Consider the following 20704-nt stretch of genomic DNA (forward strand, 5'->3'; position numbering starts at 1 on the left):
GGAGGGGCAAGTGAGTGTAGTTAACCCTTTTGCTCCAGAGCCTAATGGTAGAGGGGTAGTAACTGTTCTTGAACCCAGTGGTTTGAGTCCTGAGACTCTTGCACCTGGTGTCAGCAGTGAGAAGAGAGCATGGCCTGGGTGGTGGTGGGCCTTTAATGATGGATGCAGCTTTCCGACGACAACGTTTCATGTAGATGCGCAGGGAGGGCTTTACCTGTGACGTACCGGGGCTGAATCTGCCATTCAAAGGCATTGGTGTTTCCATTACCAGGCTGTGATGCAGCCAGTTCAACCCGTTCAAAAAAAAATACATCAAACAGCCAACGGTCCTCTGAACTCTTACAGCGTAATGGCGGATTTTCCATAGCCTGGTGGGTAACACCTTGTCAATATTCCACACACGGTCCCATCAACATCTTGTACAGTTGAAACGTAACACCACAGCCTCTATACTCAACGCACTGACTGGTGATGGCCAGCCTGACTAATGGGTTTTCACCCGGCACATCGTGTCCTGCTGCCACACACAATAATTTTCATGTCATCTATTAATTTTTATTTAGAGATACAGCAGGGTAACAGGCCTTCCTGCCCAAAGAGCCTGCACCATGTGACCGATTAACCAACGCCATTGGAATGTGGGAGGGAACCAGAGTACCCGGATAAGACCCCTGTGGTCAGGGTGAGAATGTACAAAAGATGGGAATTGAATCTGGGTCGCTGACACTTCCTTATTGCCCGTGACACTGCTGGTGTTAGGGCAGCAGTGAAACTCCTCCATCTCAGGGGTTCCTCCATCCTGTCAGTAACTTCCTCTCGGTTTTCACTACTGACAGTCATGCAGGTCCTGAGAGGAGACTGGAAGAATACTGTCACACTCAGATGTAGAAAGATATTTCATTGCTGTTTCTGTGACTATTTTGTTTTACTAGTCAGGGTTGAACTGAACCCCCCCCAAACCTGGGGGACCGGTGGACCACCTTTAGTCTGGCCTCTACCCTTTGACCTGTTTGGCATGACAAAGAACCGAAGCATAAAACCCTGACTCCAGCCAACATCGCTGTCCGGGTCCTTGAGGCACACAAGCCTCCAAACCCATTGACAAGGTTGTGGTCCTCTTGGAGGAACTCTGTTAGAGCACCTCACTAACTGCTTCACCACCTGTAAGACAGGAACAGTGAACCCAATTCTCATTCAGATTCGGACACTTGCATTCCTAGGTCCCACTGTTCTACAACACTCCACAGCAACCCCCGCCCCGCCCCCCCCATCACCACTATTCACTCTGGAAGCCCTGACCTCAGCAGTTTACCCACAATGCAACACCTCCTACCTACCAGAATTAAACTGCAGTTGCTATTCCTCAGCCCAGTTACCCATCTCCCTCTCTAACTCCCAATAACCACTGTCAACTACTTTAGTGTCACCAACCAGCATAGCTATGACACGCAATCCAACCATTATCACAGTGGGATCTTGCTGTGCGCATACACCCATTGCCATGGCGATGGTGATTGCATTTCCCGAAGCACTCAGTATCTGTGAAGCACGCTGGGACCTCCTGAGGCTATGACATTGGGAATGACAATATTCTTCGAATTTCAAATATCGCATTAAAGTGGATTCAGATAACAATGTGGCTGAGAATTGCAATTGTTTGGTATGTACGTTCCTCTCACAAGCTGCCAGCTCTGCTTATGGTCACTCCTTCTGTCGTAAGACATGGGCAGTCATGGTCGTTCTGTGACCACGATTGCTCTCGGCAAATTTTTCTACAGAAGTGGTTTGCCGTGGCTTTGCCCAGTAATATGTTCCAGATGCTGGGAGAGTCCAGTACCAGAGGGCACGGTTTGAGAATAAGGGGTAGGTCATTTAGGACAGAGTTAAGGAAAAACTTCTTTTCCCAGAGAGTTGTGGGGGTCTGGAAGGCACTGCCTCGGAAGGCAGTGGAGGCCAATTCTCTGGATGCTTTCAAAAAGGAGCTAGATAGGTATCTTATGGATAAGGGAATCAAGGGATATGGGGACAAGGCAGGAACCGGGTATTGATAGTGGATGATCAGTCATGATCTCAGAATGGCGGTGCAGGCTCGAGGGGCCAAACGGTCTACTTCTGCACCTATTGTCTATTGCCTTCTTCCGGGCAGTGACTTTACCAGACAGGTGACCACCCCCCCTCCCCACCCCCCAGCCGTTATCTCTTCCTGAGAGAAAACAAGGGGGAAGATGCAAGAATAAAAATGTTGGGGGTAGGGGAGGGAGGATAACTCAAAGGTGATAGGTGAACCCAGGTGGGTACTTTTCAGATGTTTAGAGAGAAATATGGGAGGGGTAGGTTTTTACAGAGAATAGTGGGTGCAGGGGCCACCCTGTGAGGGGTAGTGGTAGAGGCAGATACATTAGGGACATTTAAGATAGGCATTTGGATGATAGAAAAATGGAGTGCTATGAGGGAGGAAAGGGTTATACATATCATCTGATAAAGTGTCAGCACGACATTGTGGGCCAAATGGCCTGAACTGTGCTGCAATGTTCTATGTTCTCCTTGGCCTCAGATTCTCTTTAACCTTCTCACCTTCAATCAGTGCCATCTAGTATTAAACACCCCTACCACCAGGGTGTCGCGGTGGAGATACGTCTCTACCAAAGGAGGTGTGAGACGCTCCTTCCCTCCGCTAGCCTGCAGATCACACTTGGACAAGGTGTGGCACCTGCTTAGCAACCCCCCCCCCACCCCCGATCAGAGTAATGTGAACCCATGGGGGCAGTTGGTGGATGGTCGTACGAGCAGCCGGTGCAGATCACAAGACCTGGTTATGTGACCACTGACACCAGGCAGACAATCTCTGAAGAGTATTGATAATGGCTGGGGTCACCCGTCTTGTAAAGACACTGCCCAGAAGAAGGAAATGGCAAACCACTTCTGTAGAAAAAATTGCCAAAAACAATCTGGTCAAAGACTATAATCACCCATATCATACGACACAGTGCATCATGAACCATGGGATAATATCAGTGTCCCTAGTTGTAGACACCTCTACTGGGGATTCTCTCATTTTTCGAACCCTTCTCTTGGGTGAAGGCAACGGAGCGGGAGTACGTGCTTTTCATTTATTCTGACTAATCTGGGATCAGGTGATGGGGGAGACAGTTAGAGCAGTGGTGTGCTCCGTATGCAGTATGCGGGAGGTCAGGGTCGACACAGTTGTCCCTGATGACCACACCTGCAAAAGGTGCGTCCAGCTGCAGCTCCTATCAGACCGAGTTAGGGAATTGGAGCAGGAGTTGGATGAACTACGGATCATTCGGGAGGCAGAGGAAGAGATAGATAAGAGTTAACGGGAGGTAGTCACACTGAAAAGACAGGAGATAGGCAAATGGGTGACAGTCAAGAGAGGCAGGGGGAGCAGACAGAGAGAGAAGAGCACCCCTGTGGCCGTTCCCATCAAAAATAAGTATACCGTTTTGGATACTGTTGGTGGGGATGACCTACCAGGAACAAGCTGCAGTGGTCCTGTCTCTGGCACTGTTGGACCCTCGACTAGGAAGGGGAGGAGGGAAGAGAAGAGAGCTGTATTGATAGGGGATTCTATAGTCAGGGGGAGCGGATAGGAGATTTTGTGGGGAAGATCGGGAGTCTCGGATGGTATGTTGCTTCCCTGGTGCCAGGGTCCGAGACATCTCAGATCGGGTGCAGGTTATTCACGAGAGGGAGGGCAAGAATCCAGATGTTGTGGTCCATGTAGGGACCAGCGACATGGGTAGGGGGTCCTGCATAGGGAGTTCAGGGAGTTAGGTGCAAAGCTGAAGAGCAGGACCTCCAGGCAAACAATCTCAGGATTGCTACCTGTGCCACGAGCGAGTGAGGCAAGGAACAGAAGGATTATACAGATTAAAATGTGGCTGAGAGGATGGTGCAGGAGGGAGGGCTTCAGGTTTGTAGATAATTGGGCTTTCAGGGAAAGTGGGATCTGTACCGAAGGGATGGTTTACACCTGAACTGGAGCGGTACTGACATTCTTGCAGGGAAGTTTGCTAGAGCTTCTTGGGGGGGTTTAAACTAAATTTGCATGGGGCGGGGATCCAGAATGTGAGAGAGGATAGCGAGAGAAAGAATAAAGGACAGGTGGGGACTACACGGTTCCGGAATATTAAGTGTGTAGTAGAGAAAGGCGAGGCTGAACAAGTGATGAGAACACATACAGAGGGATGGTCTGACAGAACATGGAGTTAAATGTGTTGAAAGAATAAGTAAATTTAGGAAGGACAACAAAATTCTAGGGGCATATAGCCCGATGGGAGTTCGGGGAGCTGGGTTAAGCACAATAGGCCGCGATTCAAACAGAGAGAGGAGAAATGGGCTAAAAATTCTTTATCTGAATGCATGAAATGTCAGAAATATGGCAGATGAGCTTGAAGCCCAGGTGCGAATGGGTAACTATGATGTTGTTGGGATAACAGACATGGCTGCAGGGAGATCAGACCTGGGAAATGAATGTACAAGGGTATACATGCTATCGTAGGGACAGAAATGTGGGCAGAGGGGGTGGGGTGGCCCTGTTGGTGAGAAATGAGTTTCAGTCCTTTGCAAGGGAGGACATAGGGTCAGGAGAAGTAGAGTCTGTGTGGATAGAACTGAGGAACAGTAAGGGCAAAGAGACCCTAATGGGTGTTGTCTACAGGCTACCAAACTGTAGCATGGATATTGGGTGCAAGATGAATAGGGAGTTAACATTGGCATGTGGCAATGGTAATGTCGCAGTAGTTATGCAGGTGAACTGGGAGAATCAGGTTGGTGCTGGACCACAGGATAGGGAGTTTGTAGAGTGCCTACAGGATGCATTCTTGGAACAGCTTGTACGAGAGCCGACCAGGGACAAGACTATTCTGGATTTAGTGTTATGTGATGAACAGGATTTGATAAGCGATCTTGCAGTAAAGGAGCCATTAGGAGGTAGTGATCATAATATGATAAGTTTTTATCTGCAATTTGAGAAGGATAAGGGCAGCTCAGAGGTATCAGTTTTGCAGTTGAACAGGAGCCATGAGGGAGGAGCTGGCCAAAGTTGACTGGACGGATAGCCTAGCAGAAAAGACAGTGGAACAGCAATGGCAGGTATTCTTGGGAATAATGCACAAGGTGCAAAATCAGTTCATCCCCCAGAGAAAGAAGGATTCAAAGAAGGGAAAGGGGCCACAGTGGTTGACAAAGGAAGTCAGAGATTGCATAGCATTAAAAAAAAGGAAGTATGACAGAGCTAAGGTGAGTGGGAGGACAGATGATTGGGAAGTTTTTAAGGAACAACAGAACTTAACTAAAATGTCAATACGGGGAGAAAAAATGAGGTACGAACGCAAGCTAGCCAGGAATATAAAGGAAGATAGCAAAAGCTTTTTTAGGTATGTGAGAGAAAGAAGATAGTTAAGAACGATATTGGGCCCTTGAAGAATGAATTGGGTGAAATTGTTATGGGAAACAGAGAAATGGCAGAAGAATTTAATGAGTACTTTAGATCTGTTTTCACTAAGGAAGACACAAGCAATCTCCCAGATGTATGGATGGGCCAAGGACATAGGGTAACAGAGGAAATGAAACAGATTGACATTAGGAAGGAAACGGTGATGAGTAGATTGATGGGACTGAAGGCTGACAAATCCCCAGGTCCAGATGGTCTGCATCCTAGGGTACTAAAGGAGGTGGCCGTGGAAATTGCGGATGCATTGGTAATTATTTTCCAATGTTCCTTACATTCAGGACCAGTTCCTGAGGATTGGAGAATGGCTAATGTTATCCCGCTTTTTAAGAAAGGAGGGAGGGAGAAAACAGAGAACTATCGACCTGTCAGCCTGACATCGGTGGTGGGGAAGATGCTAGAGTCCATTATTAAAGATGAAATAGTGGCATATCTAGATAGCAGTGATAGGATTGGGCTGAGCCAGCATGGATTTACCAAGGGTAAATCATGCTTGACTAATCTGTTGGAGTTTTTCGAGGATGTAACCAGGAAGTTAGATGGGGGAGATCCAGTGGATGTAGTGTACCTCGATTTTCAGAAGGCATTTGATAAGATCCCACATAGGAGACTGGTGGGTAAAATCAAAGCTCAGGGCATCGGGGGGAAGACATTGACATGGATAGAAAACTCGTTGGCAGATAGAAAGCAAAGGGTAGCGGTGAATGGGTGTTTCTCGGAATGGCAGGTGGTGACTAGTGGGGTGCCACAGGGCTCGGTATTGGGACCACAGCTGTTTACAAATTACGTCAACGATTTAGATGAAGGCATTGAGAATAACATCAGCAAATTTGTTGATGATACTAAGCTGGGTGGCAGTATGACATGTGATGAGGATGTTAGGAGAAGTCAGGGTGACTTGGATAGGCTGGGTGAATGAGCAGATACTTGGCAGATGACGTTTAATGTGAGTAAGTGTGAGGTTATCCACTTTGGGAGTAAGAACAGGAAAGCAGATTATTATCTGAACGGTGTAGAGTTAGGTAAGGGAGAAATACAAAGAGATCTAGGAGTCCTTGTCCATCAGTCACTGAAGGTGAATGAGCAAGTGCAGCAGGCAGTGAAGAAGGCTAATGGAATGTTGGCCTTTATTACAAAGGGAATTGAGTACAAGAGCAAGGAAATCCTCTTGCATTTGTACAGAGCCCTGGTGAGACCACACCTGGAGTATTGTGTACAGTTTTGGTCTCCAGGGTTAAGGAAGGACATCCTGGCTGTAGAGGAAGTGCAGCGTAGATTCACGAGGTTAATTCCTGGGATGTCTGGACTGTCTTACGCAGAGAGGTTAGAGAGACTGGGCTTGTACACGCTGGAATTAAGGAGATTGAGAGGGGATCTGATTGAAACATATAAGATTATTAAGGGATTGGACAAGATAGGGGCAGGAAATATGTTCCAGATGCTGGGAGAGTCCAGTACCAGAGGGCATGGTTTGAGAATAAGAGGTAGGTCATTCAGGACAGAGTTAAGGAAAAACTTCTTCTCCCAGAGAGTTGTGGGGGTGTGGAATGCACTGCCTCGGAAGGTAGTGGAGGCCAATTCTCTGGATGCTTTCAAGAAGGAGCTAGATAGGTATCTTATGGATAGGGGAATCAAGGGATATGGGGACAAGGCAGGAACCGGGTATTGATAGTAGATGATCAGCCATGATCTCAAAATGGCGGAGCAAGCTCGAAGGGCTGAATGGTCTACTTCTGCACCTATTGTCTATTGTCTTGGGATTAATCCAAGGAATTAAGACTCCCTTGGAAGTCTTTGGAGACTTAGATATTTAATAGATGTTTGCACCAAGGGATATATGGATTGAATGGTTAAATAGTTGGAAAACCATCACAGTAAAAGGCTTGGCTGGCTCAAGAGGACGTGAAGGATGATAGCTGTTACCGGCTCACTCTTTGAAACACACAGGGATATAGAGTCATAGAGCACTACAGCAGAGAAACAGACCAGTCAGCCCATCTAGTCCATGCTATCCCAATCATCTACCTGCACCCAGTCCATAGCCCCCCCATACCTCTTATCCATGTACCACAAGACCAAAAGATATAGGAGTAGAATTAGGCCATTTGGCCCATCAAGTCTGCTCTGCCATTTCGTCATGGCTGATCCATTTTCCCTCTCAGCCTCCTCCCTGTATCCCTTCACGCCCTGACCAATCAAGAATCTATCAACCTCTGCCTTAAATGTGTCCAATCACTTGGCCTCCACAGCTGCCTGTGGCAACGAATTCCACAAGTTAACCGCTCCCTGGCTAAAGAAATCTCTCCTCATCTCCACTCTATAAGAACATCCCTCTGAGGTTGCGTACTCTCGTCGTAGTCTCCACCACAGTAGGAAACATCCTCTCCACATCCACTCTATCAAAGCCTTTCAGCAGTTGATAGGTTTCAATGAGATCCCACCCCCACCCCTCATTCTTCTGAAACCCAGTGAATACAGGCCCAGAGCCATCAAACACTCCTCAAATGATAAGCCTTTTAATCCTGGAATGGTTTTTGTAAACCTATCCAAACTTCTCTCAAATGTCACAATTAAACCAACATCTACCACTTCTGCTGGCAGTTCATTTCACACTTTCACCAACCTCGGAGTGAAGAAGGCATACCCGCCATAATTCAGTAATCAGGGATCAATTCCTGCTGCTTTCTGTACGGAGTTTGTATGTTCTCCCAGGTTTCCTCCAGGTGCTCCAGTTTCCTCCCACAGTCCAAACACGTATGTGTAGTAAGTTGTGGCCATGTTATGTTGTCACCAGAGTCAAGGCGACATTTACGAGCTGCTCAAGCCCATCTTCAAACTGTGCTGGTCTCCGACGCAAACAGCACGTTTCCCTGGATATTTCAATTTTTCAATGTACACGTGACAAGTAGAGCTGATGTCGAAAATCTCATTCCCCTGCACTCCAGGGAATAAAGTCCTACCCTATTCAACCTTCCCCAATAAATCAGGTCTTCAAGTCCTGGCAACATCCTTGTAAATTTTCTCTGCACTCTTTCAAACTGAATCATATCCTTCCTGTAGGTAGGTGACCAGAACCGCACAATTTGGTCCCGCCAACGTCTTCAAAGATGAAAATAAATTTATTATCAAAGTTCATACAGTATATGTCACCGTATACAAACCTGAGATTCGTTTTCTTGTGGGCATACTCAGTAAATGCAAGAACCATAATAGCATCAATGAAAGACTGCACTCAACAGTCAAGTCAAGTCACTTCTTATTGTCATTTTGACCTGGTACAGTACACAGTAAAAATGAGACGTTTTTCAGGACCATGATGTTACACGACACAGTACAAAAACTAGACTGAACTACGTAAAAAACACAGAGAGAAAAAAAACAACTACACTAGACTACAGACCTACCCAGGACTGCATAAAGTGCACAAAAACAGTGCAGGCGTTACAATAAATAATAAACAGGACAAGAGAGGACAAAACAGGGTGGAGAAACAACCAGTGTGCAAAAGGCAACAAACTGTACAAACACAGAAGAGTAAAAAAATAATAAATAAGCAATAAATATCAAGAACACAAGATGAAGAGTCCTTAAAAGTGAGTCCATAGGATTTGGGAACAATTCAGTGATGGGGCGAGTGAAGTTGGATGAAGTTATCCCCACTGGTTCATAGCTGAGGGGTAATAACTGTTTCTGAAGCTGTTAGTGTGCATCCTGGGGCTCCTGTACCTTCTTCCTGATGGCAGCACTGAGAAAAGAGCACGGCCTGGGTGGTGGGGGTCCCTGGTGATGGATGCTGCTTTCCTGCGACAGTGTTTCATGTAGATGTGTTCAGTGGTGTGGAGGGTTTATCAGGGATGGACTGGACCAAATCCACTACTACTTTTGTAGGATTTTCTGTTCAGGGGCATAGGTGTTTCCATCTCAGGCTGTGATGCAGCCGGTCAATACACTCTCCACTGCATATCTATAGAATTTTGTCAAAGTTTTAGATGCCATGCAGAACAATTGCAAACTTGTAAGGAAGTAGAGGTGCTTCGTAGTGATGGGTCCTGGACAGCTCCTCTGAACTGATAACACTGGGCAATTAAAAGCTGCTGACCCTGTCCACTTACTTACCTTTAACATATCATCCCACCTCCTGAAGTCAGTGTCCTGATTTAAGAAGGCCAAATTGTCAAAAGCTCTCTGTACATTTGGAAAGGTTGTCACTCCCATCCCCCTCTTGGGAACTGACGGTATGTCATAAACCCAGAGAGCTCCACGGTAAAGAAGGAAAAGCTGGGAATATCAGAGAGTTACTGCCATATCCTTCGACCCACCAAGTACAGCACTGTGCAAAAAATCTTAGGGAGAGAGGGGGGAGAGTGAGTGGGAGACAGGGAGAGAGAAAACTTTTGCACAGTACTGTATTTCTCAACGTGGAGCGGAGAGCGAGTTTGTAAATCTGGTGGGAGCAAAGGATGTTGGGAATGGCGAGGGTGGAGTGTCGCGGGAGGGGTGTGGGACAGGGGGCAGAGAAGGAGTGCCGGGGTGGGGGTGGTGCAAGTGCAGACGCACCCAGACCTGAGACAAAATAATTTGATTCAAAATAATTGGTTTATTGATCATTACTGAATGTCCCCCTCCCTTCTCCCTGTCCCCTTCCCACTCTCAGTCCACAACAGAGACCCAGATCAGAATCAGGTTTATCATCACTCACATACATCATGAAATGTGTTTTTTTTTTGTGGCAGCAGTACAGTGCAATACATAAAATAACTACAGTGCTGTGCAGAAGTCTGGGGCACCCTGGCTATATTGTGTGTGTGTGTGTGTGTGTGTGTGTGTGTGTGTGTGTGTGTGTATGAGTGAGTGTGTGTGTGTGTGTATGAGTGAGTGTGTGTGTGAGTGTATGAGTGAGTGTGTGTGTGTGTATGAGTGAGTGTGTGTGTGAGTGTGTGTGTGTGTATGAGTGTGTGTATGAGTGAGTGTGTGTGTGTGTGTATGAGTGAGTGTGTGTGTGTGTGTGTATGAGTGAGTGTGTGTGTGTGTGTATGAGTGAGTGTGTGTGTGTGTGTGTATGAGTGAGTGTGTGTGTGTGTGTGTATGAGTGAGTGTGTGTGTGTGTGTATGAGTGAGTGTGTGTGTGTGTATGAGTGAGTGTGTGTGTGAGTGTGTGTGTGTGTATGAGTGTGTGTATGAGTGAGTGTGTGTGTGTGTGTATGAGTGAGTGTGTGTGTGTATGTGTGTGTATGAGTGAGTGTGTGTGTGTGTGTGTGTGTGTGTGTGTGTGTGTGTGTGTGTGTGTGTGTGTGAGACTTTTGCACAGTAGTGCAAGTCCAACCATTTATTATTCTCTCCACATTCCCATCAACTCTCCCTAAATTCTACCAGCCCCTTAACACACTGGGGATTAATTAACTCACCAGTCCACATCTTTGGAGGGGGAACCACAGTACATCTGGGGGGTGGGGGGGTGGAGGTCTTAGAGAGAGTGTGAAAACTCCACAAAGGCAGTACCCGAGGTCGGAATCGAACTGGCATCACCGGCACTGTGGGGTAGCAGCACTGCTAACCACTTAAAATCCTCTCCAACATAATGGCACTTCCGCCTCTCTGTCATGAAGAGTTACAGAAAAAAGAACTGCACTTCTCCGAATGCGATCAGAAATATGGATGGAGGGCTCATGGCCATTGAAATCGTTATGGTCAGTAAGGGAAACAAAGATCTAAAGAAAATTACTTTTGAGCAATTATTCTTTATATAAAACATTTGAAGGCTTGGCTTCATAGGGTGGGATGTGCCTGCCCCCTTGTGGCAGGGTGAATGAATGCAAACTGAAACCCTGCAAATGTTACTCTAACATTCCAAGTATGCTCTTTCCCTAATTTTAATAACATCTGACCCTTTAATCAGGATGCTGAGCCAAGACCTCCTGTGTTATAGAGTTCAAGGTCAGGAAGTTGTGTTGAAGCTTTATAAAACTCTGGGCAGGCTGCATTTGGAGTACTGCATTCATTTTTTTTATTACGATACAGCTCAGAATAGGCCCTTCAAGCCACACTGCTCTGCAATCCCTTGATTTAACCCGAGCCTAATCACAGGACAACTCACAATGACCAATTAACCTATGTCTTCGGTCTGTGGGAGGAAACCAGAGCACCCGGAGGAAACCCACACGGTCAACGGAGAGAACGTACAAACTCCTCACAGGCAGTGGAGGGACTGGTCACCCCCATTTATAGGAAGGGCATGGAGGTTTTGGAGAGGGTGAAGAAGAGGAGAGGCCAGGTGCTATGTGGAGAGGTCAAGCAAACTTGGATGGCTTTCTCTGGAGCGACAGAGACTGAGGAAAGATCTGATTCGAGGTTTATAAAATTAGTATGAGAGGCTAAGACAGAGATGAGAGTCAGAATACATTTGTCAGAGTTGGAATGTCTAATAATCAGAGATGGGATATTTGAAGTGATAGAGGTAAATTCAAAGGAGATATGAGGAGCAGATTATGTTTTTTACATAGAGAGTGGTGTGTCCTGCCATGGCTGATGGTGGGGGCCAATATAACAGAGATGTTTGAAAAGCTCTGTTGGCTCCCTGTTTGCTTTCTGATCCACAGGGTTTTCCCAGGAAACAGGAATGGCAAGCAGTCTTAACTCTAACGATCATTTATTTTGAAGTGCAAACAAGCATAACAAATACTAAACAAACAGAATAAAGGGCTGAGAAACGATGCCGAGGAAAATGAACAGCAAAGAATGTGAAGACAAAAAGAGGGCGCCTCTGAAAAATCCGTCACTTTTATAGCTAAAACAAGGAAAATTCCTTAGATAGTCTAAACCAATCAATGGTTGCACAATTACATCATGTGGGAAAGGTGCCAACACTTTTAGCCAATGACAAATGAGGAAGGGATGAACTATTAGCTTAACTGCTATACCAATTTCTGCCACCAAGTCAGGATGAACCACCACATACCGTGAAAAATAAACGAGTTTGGTAAAAGTACAAAGGATTAAAATACAACTTTGGTAAAAGTACATTAATTCACTTTATGAAAAGTATTAAAAAATCGTGGTTTCCAACATCTCTTAGATGGGCATATAAATCAGAATCAGACTTAATATCACCAGCATACATCATGAAATTTGTTGTCTGTGCAGTAGCAGTACAATGCAATACATAATAATAGATAAAAACATGTGAATTACAGTAAGTGGTTAAGTTAAAGTCTGTCCCGAGCCTTATGGGCTCATCAGGCTGGCACTCATGCTGGTTTCCGTGGCGTGAAGCGACTGAGAGTTCGAGACTTCACCTCCCCCCCACCCGGATAGAACGCCAGTCTATTGCGAGGTCAACCCCCAGCATTTTGCCGGTACCAATTTTCAGCTGGGTAGACGGGAGCAATGTGTGGTTAAGTGCCTTGCTCAAGGACACAACACACCGCCCTGGCTGGGGCTCAAACTCACGACCTTAAGGTCCAACGCCTTAACCACTTGGTCAGGCACCACACAGTGAGTGGGTGTGTGTATATACATTTTGTATATAAAATGGTTAAATTAAGTAAGTAGTGCAAAAATAGAAATTATTAAAGTAGTGCGGTAGTGTTCATGGGTTCAATATCCATTCAGAAGTCGGAAGAAGCTGTTCCTGAATCTCTGAGTGTGTGTCTTCAGGGTCCTGATGGTATCAATGAGAACAAAGCACGTCTTGAGTGTTGGGGGTCCTTAATGACAGACGCCACCTTTTTGAGGCATCATTCCTTGAAGATGTCCTGGATACTACAGAGGCTATTGCCCATGATGGAGCTGACTGAGTTTACAACTCTCTGAGTGGAGTGTCATTAGTTTGATTGTATCAGTACAGTGTTTAGTTGAAGGGCCAGTTCCAGCACTGAGTTGTTCTAAATCCCACCAAGAGCAGAACAAAGATATTCGCCTTCACAACACACACAAAATTATGGACGAATGCAGCAAGTCAGGCAGCATCTTTGGAGGGAGTAGCAAACAAGTGGCAATGAAGGGACTTGGCCAGGAGGAAGCCCAGTGGTCGGAGGGTAAAAAAACTCCTTGCTGACAGCGAGCACTATCCCATTAACTTCCCTCTTTCCTTTCAGGTCATTCACGTCACAGGTCGCCTGAGGCCGCGGATATCTTTGCCCCACGCCCGCGCCGTCCCCACCAAGTTCATGGGGATGGTGGCCCTGGCCCACACACTCCCTCCTTCCACCATCAACGAGGTGCGCATCGAGTGCCACATGTTTGTCTCCAGGGTCAGCCTCGACCTTCAGATCATCTACTGTGAGAACAGGTCAGTGGGGCTCGGCGCAGGGCGGGGCAGGGAGTCGGAATGCCGCGGGGAGCTCGCTCAGAGTACGAGAGCTCTACGACCATGGCGGATCAGCACAGGGCAGGCAGTTGGAATGCTGCACAGGAGGCGGATACTGCGGGGAGCTCGCTCAGAGTACGAGAGCTCTACGACCATGGCGGATCAGCACAGGGCAGGCAGTTGGAATGCTGCGCAGGAGGCGGATACTGCGGGGAGCTCACTCTGAGTACGAGAGCTCTGTGACCATGGTGGATCTCATCGCACCTGCTTTCTGCTCTGTAGATCTGATACTCTTGACCCTCCCTCTGTTTGTCCACCTGGTAATTGTCAATGGTGTGTCTATTCCAACTATTATCCGGTTAGACTCCAACCTTTTTTATACAAATATCAGTAAACAAAGGGTCTGTGGACCTCATGTTGGAAACACCTGAATTAGAGCAGGGATTTACAACCTTTTTTATCTTCTCATTGCTTGTTACACCGTTGACGTTTAGGGCAGCTATGTTGACACAAGATCCTCCATCTCTGTCGGTGTTCAGGGCTTCCTTCATCATGTCAGTAGCTTCCTCTCAGTTTTCACTACTGTCAGTCATGCAATCCTGGGTGGAGACTCTGGAATACCGTCATTCTAAGATGTAGACGGACCCTTCATCGCTGTTTACATAACGATTGTTTTTTGACCAGTCAGGGTTGTTAGCCCTGAGCTGAACCCCTGAACCTGGAGGACCAGAGGACCACACTCAGCCTGGCCTCTACCCATTTGACCTGTTAGGCATGGGTGACCCTATCAAGAGCCAAACCACAAGACCCTGACTCCAGCTAACATGGCTTTCTGGGTCATTGAGGCACACTGGCCTCTAAACCTCGACAAGGTTGTGGCCCTCTTGGAGTTGGTGTTTCCAACCTTTTTCATACCATGGACCGATACCATTAAGCAAGGGTTTGTGGATCCCAGGTTGGGAACTCCTGAGTTGGAGGATCAGAGAATCATAGAGCGCAGAAACAGGCCCTTCAGCCCATCTAGTCCATGCTGACCAAGATTCCCAATGCTAAGCCTGTTTGATTGCATTTGACCCATAACTCTTTAAACCTTTCCTATCCACTGTCTAAATGTCTTTCGAATGTCGAATGAGTACTTGTCTCAGCCACTTCCTCCAGCAGCTCATTCCATATACTGACCATCCTCTGGGAGGCAAAAGTTGACCCTCAGGTTCCGATTAAATTTCATTTGAAACCAGAAATTTTATAACAAAACAGAACAGTTGAATTTGCAAGGTCTTGGACAACTTGCAATAACTCAGCCAGGACTTCACTAGGCAAGGATCAGGACAATTGAACAAACAAGGGGTTAGCACTGCCCCTTTAAGTACAGGCAGACCCCGGGTTACGTACGAGTTCCGTTCCTGAGTCCGTCTTTAAGTTGGATTTGTATGGAAGTCGGAACAAGTACATCTGGTATTATTTAGCGTCAGTTAATCAAACGTTTGTCTTAGTATATAGTATATATTTTTTTTCCTTTCTATGCATATAAAACACTTAAGAAACGTATGTATTCCAATAATTAAACTGTTGCGTTGCCTAGTAATAATTGTAGCTTTCATCGGGGCAGCGCCTTTCAAATGCTCCATTATTCTCACTTTATCCGTTATCCTTTAAAATTGTTCCGATCGTTGACCGACTGTAGCCTAACGCTTTTCCAATGACCGATGGCGTTTCACCTCTTTCCAAATGCTTTGTTATTTCCACTTTCTTTTCAATCGCGATTGCTTCCCGTCAATGGAACAGAAACACTGCCGGTGGCGGCTCCCGAGGTCCACTGGATCCTAAGGACCACTGGACTAAGACAGGCTAAATGGGACAAGTGGGGGCTGTGCTGGGTTTGGGTATTTGATCCTCCACAATATTCCGTGTGGGAATTTAAACTGGAGGCGGCAGTGTTTTTTTACGAGGTCAAGTTGCGAGCTCGACATCAACACAGCCCGGATGGTACGGAGTCACTAGATCAAAATCAACCCGGCACAGGAACGGTCTATCAATGGATCGCACTCAGGAATCTCCATTCTCCATCCCGGCGCTGATCTCACTGCCCCACCAGCCGACCGGAATGGGGGGGGGGGGGAGCGGGTGGGGTCAGGGTGAATCTTACTAAGAAAAATTTAAGCCAAATACAAAGTTAAACACAGTGTCAATGGCAACGACTTAAAATGGCGGACGGCGTCGCGATCCGACTTAAAACGGCGGACGGTGTTCTTCTTCCTCGGTTCGTAAGTACAAGTTGCCCGTAAGTCGGATGTTCGTAACTCGGGGACTACCTGTACTCCTTGCCCAAGGGTGACCTGCAGGCTAGTGGAGGGAAGGAGCACCTTACACCTCCTTTGCTGGAGATGTCACCCAAAATTAAATATGCTCAAAAACTTGGTCTCCACAGCTGGCTGTGGCAATGAAGCCCACTGATTGACTACCCTGTGCCCTCCTCATCTCTGCTATAAGATGACCATGACATCTTTGTTCTCTTCCTTCCTTACAATGGAGTAAGTTGATCAATGTTAGCTACAAACACCTTAAAACTGGCTGTAATCACAAGATGTACATCTCACTCTTGACTTCTGAAGACAGTCTGGATCAAAGTATCACAAGATCCAACAGAGCACACGTGATAGAGGTGTTGGTGACACTTACCGGGAGCATTGTTTATCAACGGTTCAAAGGTTCTTTTTATTATCAAAGTATGTTCGCAGAATACAACTCTGAGATTTTTCTTCTCCAAATAGCCATGAGATAAAGAAAAAAATGAAGTCATTGGTCCCCCTCCTGCATGCAAAAGAACTCCCAAACTCCCAAACCCCTCGCTAATCTCCCTCGCACAAAAACTAATAAATCTCCCACCCATGCACGGCAGCTAAAACATCAAACCAGCCCCCCCCCCCAACTACCAAGACCCTGCCATGCAAAAAAACAGTGACAATAACATCAAACACCTAACTCCTGCCCCACCCAAGAAAGTAACATATCGCCCACTGGCTGATTGGCAACAAGAAAGGACAAATTGAAGGAGGCAAATATAAATTTATAATCACATAAATTCGAAAACATCCTCCGTCAGCATCCGTCAGCTCAAACTCGGTCCTTCTCAGTCCACGGGAAGCAGCCTCCCGTGGGGAACAACCTCTGGCCTGTCACAGACTCCCTTTGGGAGTGACCTCCAGCCCAAAACATCGTTGAGAAACCCTACCACTCATCCCACAATCTCTCTGACCAACTGCCGTCAGGGAGGAGGTACAAGAGTGGGTAACAGCTCCTTCCCTCAGGCTGTGAGACTGATGACTACCACCAAGGTCTCGTCACTAGTACAGCGAGCTTTTGAATTTTGCACAGTTCTATACGCAGTGTGTGATAGACCGTGTATATAGTGGAGGATACTCCATGATCTGGAGGAACGTTGTTTCGTTTGGAGTACTGTTTTGTGAATCTAGCGGGAGCAAAGGATGTTGGGAGTGGCGAGGGTGGAGTACTGTGGGAGGAGTATGGGACAGGTGGCAGAGAAGGAGTGCCGGGGCGGGGGGTGGCGTAGATGCAGACATACCCATCCCTGAGTCACCAGGCAAGGTAATTTGATTCCAAACAATTGGTTTATTGATCATTACAGAATGTCTCTCTGGTGCTTCCCGCTCCCTCCCCTCTCCATGCATTTATGCATTGAGTCGTTGCCACATGATTGGCTGATTAGATATTTGCACTAATGAACAGCTGTACCTAATAAAATGGTCACTGAGTGTAAGTTATTAAAAGATGCGGGGAAATACGGAATGAGCGAATCTTTGTTCTACAGCTGCACAGACCAAACAGGAAATTTGTACGCAGCCTGAAAACGATGTGGCACATTAACAAAACACGATGTAAAAGAAAATTCCAGCTGGCGTGGCAACAAAGGCTGTGTGCGTGGGGGCATTTCAGTTACCATGAGGCCGCACATCTTAGAGGGAACAGTGGTTACGATGCAACTGCACAAAACACTGGTTAGACCACACTTAGAATATTGTACATTTCTGTTTGCCACACTATAGGAAGGATGTGAATGCTTTGGAGAGGGTGCAGAGAAGGTTCACTGGGGTGTTGCCTGGATTAGAGGAATTTAGGCTTGGGGAGAAATTGGCCCCTTCATGACAAATTCCTGACTAATCAAGAATCTATCAACCTCTGCCTTAAATATACCCAGTGACTTGGCCTCCACAGCCACCTGTGGCAATGGGTTCCACAGATTCTAGCACCCTCTGGCTAACGAAATTCCTCCTCATCTCCATTCAAAAAGGACACCAAAACAAAATGGCCACCCACCTGACGTGGGCCAAGTGAATTACAGAATTAAAGTTGGCAGCACTATCATTATGGAGTACTGTGTTCATTTCTGGTCACCTCACTACAGGAAGGATGTGGAAACTATAGAAAGGGTGCAGAGGAGACTTGCAAGGATGGTGCCTGGATCGGGGAGCATGCCTTATGAGAATAGGTTGAGTGAACTCGGCCTTTTCTCCTTGGAGTGACAGAGGATGAGAGGTGACCTGATAGATGTGTATAAGATGATGAGAGGCATTGAAGGTGTGGTTAGTCAGAGGCTTTTTTCCAGGGCTGAAATGGTTGCCACAAGAGGACACAGGTTTAAGGTGCTGGGGAGTAGGTACAGAGGAGATGTCAGGGGTAAGTTTTTTTACTCAGAGAGTGGTGAGTGCGTGGGATGGGCTGCCGGCAATGGTGGTGTAGGTGGATATGATAGGGGCTTTTAAGAGACTTTTGGATAGTTACATGGAGCTTAGAAAAATAGAGGGCTATGGGTAACCCTAATAATTTCTAAGGTAGGGACATGTTCGGTACAACTCTGTGGGCTGAAGAGCCTGTACTGTGCTGTAGGTTTTCTATGTTTCTATGAAAGTTGGACGGGCTGTATTTCAAAATAAAAGCCTGAGCACAATGCTTCTTGACAAAAGCCCATAAGGTATAGGAGCAGTATTAGGGCATTTGGCCCATCGAGTCTGCTGAACCAACTTTCCCTCTCAGCCCCAGCTCCTGTCTTCCCCTCCTATCCTTTCAAGCCCTGACCAATCAAGAAGCTACCAACCTCTGCCTTAAACAAACCCAGTGACGATCCCTGCAATTGCCTCTGGCAACAAATTCTACAGATTCACTACTCTCTGGCTAAAGAAATTCCTTCTTAGCTCCGTTCTAAAAGGGCACCCCTCTATTCTGAGGCTGTGTCCTCTGGTCTTAGACTCCCCCCACCCCACTCACCACAGGAAACATCTTCTGCAAATCCACTCTATTTTTCAAGGCTTTGACGTCAAATAGATTTCAATGAGGTCACCCTACACTCTTATGAATTCCAGTGGGTAGAGCCCCAGAGCCATCTACTCTACAATATCATCCTAATACGAGCAAATGGGATGAGTGTCAATAGACCAAGTGGTTGGCAGGGACACGAAGGGCAGAAGGGCCTTCTGTTTCGGTCCTGTGTGACTCATCAATTGAGGGAAACTCACACAGGGGAGGAGGTAACACCTGGGGCAGATCAGCCGTGGCCACGTTGAAGGGCAGGGCATGTTTGATTGGCCGAATGGCCTTCCCCTCGTGTTCACACTAACCCCTGTGGGATGGGCAGTGATGAGGCTGATACTATTCGCTACTTTTCAATACCGGTCATCTCTTGAAAGGATTTGATTGGCTATCGGTCATGCTGGAAGGCGCAATGCAAATGCAAATCTTTCTTTGTGTTAAGCACATGTCTTACCTTTCCTTTGATCCTTTCGTGAATTTAATCCTTCTGCTTCTCCTCCTGTGACTCTGCTGTCTTATTCAACTGTCAGCTGCCTTTTTAACTGTCTTTCAGTCAATTACCTGGCTCCCTCTCTCCCTGGCCATCTCAAACACTCCTGTCTGATGTCCCTAGCCTAGGCAAAGACCCTCACTGACTGGACACTCCCTCCCTGTCCACCTCCAACTGACTGGACACTCCCTCCCTGTCCACCTCCAACTGACTGGACATTCCCTCTCTCCCTGTCCACATCCAACTGACTGGACACTCCCTCTCTCCCTGTCCATCTCCAACCGACCGGACACTCCCTCTCTCCCTGTCCATCTCCAACCGACCGGACACTCCCTCTCTCCCTGTCCATCTCCAACCGACCGGACACTCCCTCTCTCCCTGTCCATCTCCAACCGACCGGACACTCCCTCTCTCCCTGTCCATCTCCAACTGACCGGACACTCCCTCTCTCCCTGTCCATCTCCAACCGACCGGACATTCCCTCTCTCCCTGTCCACATCCAACTGACTGGACACTCCCTCTCTCCCTGTCCACATCCAACTGACTGGACACTCCCTCTCTCCCTGTCCATCTCCAACCGACCGGACACTCCCTCTCTCCCTGTCCATCTCCAACCGACCGGACACTCCCTCTCTCCCTGTCCATCTCCAACTGACTGGACACTCCCTCTCTACCTCCAACTGACTGGACACTCCCTCTCTCCCTGTCCATCTCCAACTGACCGGACACTCCCTCTCTCCCTGTCCATCTCCAACCGACCGGACACTCCCTCTCTCCCTGTCCATCTCCAACCGACCGGACATTCCCTCTCTCCCTGTCCACATCCAACTGACTGGACACTCCCTCTCTCCCTGTCCATCTCCAACCGACCGGACACTCCCTCTCTCCCTGTCCATCTCCAACCGACCGGACACTCCCTCTCTCCCTGTCCATCTCCAACCGACCGGACACTCCCTCTCTCCCTGTCCATCTCCAACCGACCGGACACTCCCTCTCTCCCTGTCCATCTCCAACCGACCGGACACTCCCTCTCTCCCTGTCCATCTCCAACCGACCGGACACTCCCTCTCTCCCTGTCCATCTCCAACTAACTGGACACTCCCTCTCTACC

The 20704-nt window shown here is 47.3% G+C and overlaps 1 protein-coding gene across 1 annotated transcript in view; it reads left to right on the top strand.

Moving 5' to 3' along the window:
* LOC132386055 (neuronal PAS domain-containing protein 3-like) overlaps positions 1-20704 on the top strand; it is an 82366-nt gene that overhangs the window by 42632 nt on the left and 19030 nt on the right. Inside the window, exon 6 of the mRNA XM_059958344.1 lies at positions 13567-13760. Coding sequence (XP_059814327.1) covers positions 13567-13760 — 194 coding nt within the window. The remainder of the gene's footprint in view (positions 1-13566; positions 13761-20704) is intronic.

Source organism: Hypanus sabinus, unplaced genomic scaffold (genome assembly GCF_030144855.1).
Source record: "Hypanus sabinus isolate sHypSab1 unplaced genomic scaffold, sHypSab1.hap1 H_10, whole genome shotgun sequence".
Taxonomy (NCBI): domain Eukaryota; kingdom Metazoa; phylum Chordata; class Chondrichthyes; order Myliobatiformes; family Dasyatidae; genus Hypanus; species Hypanus sabinus.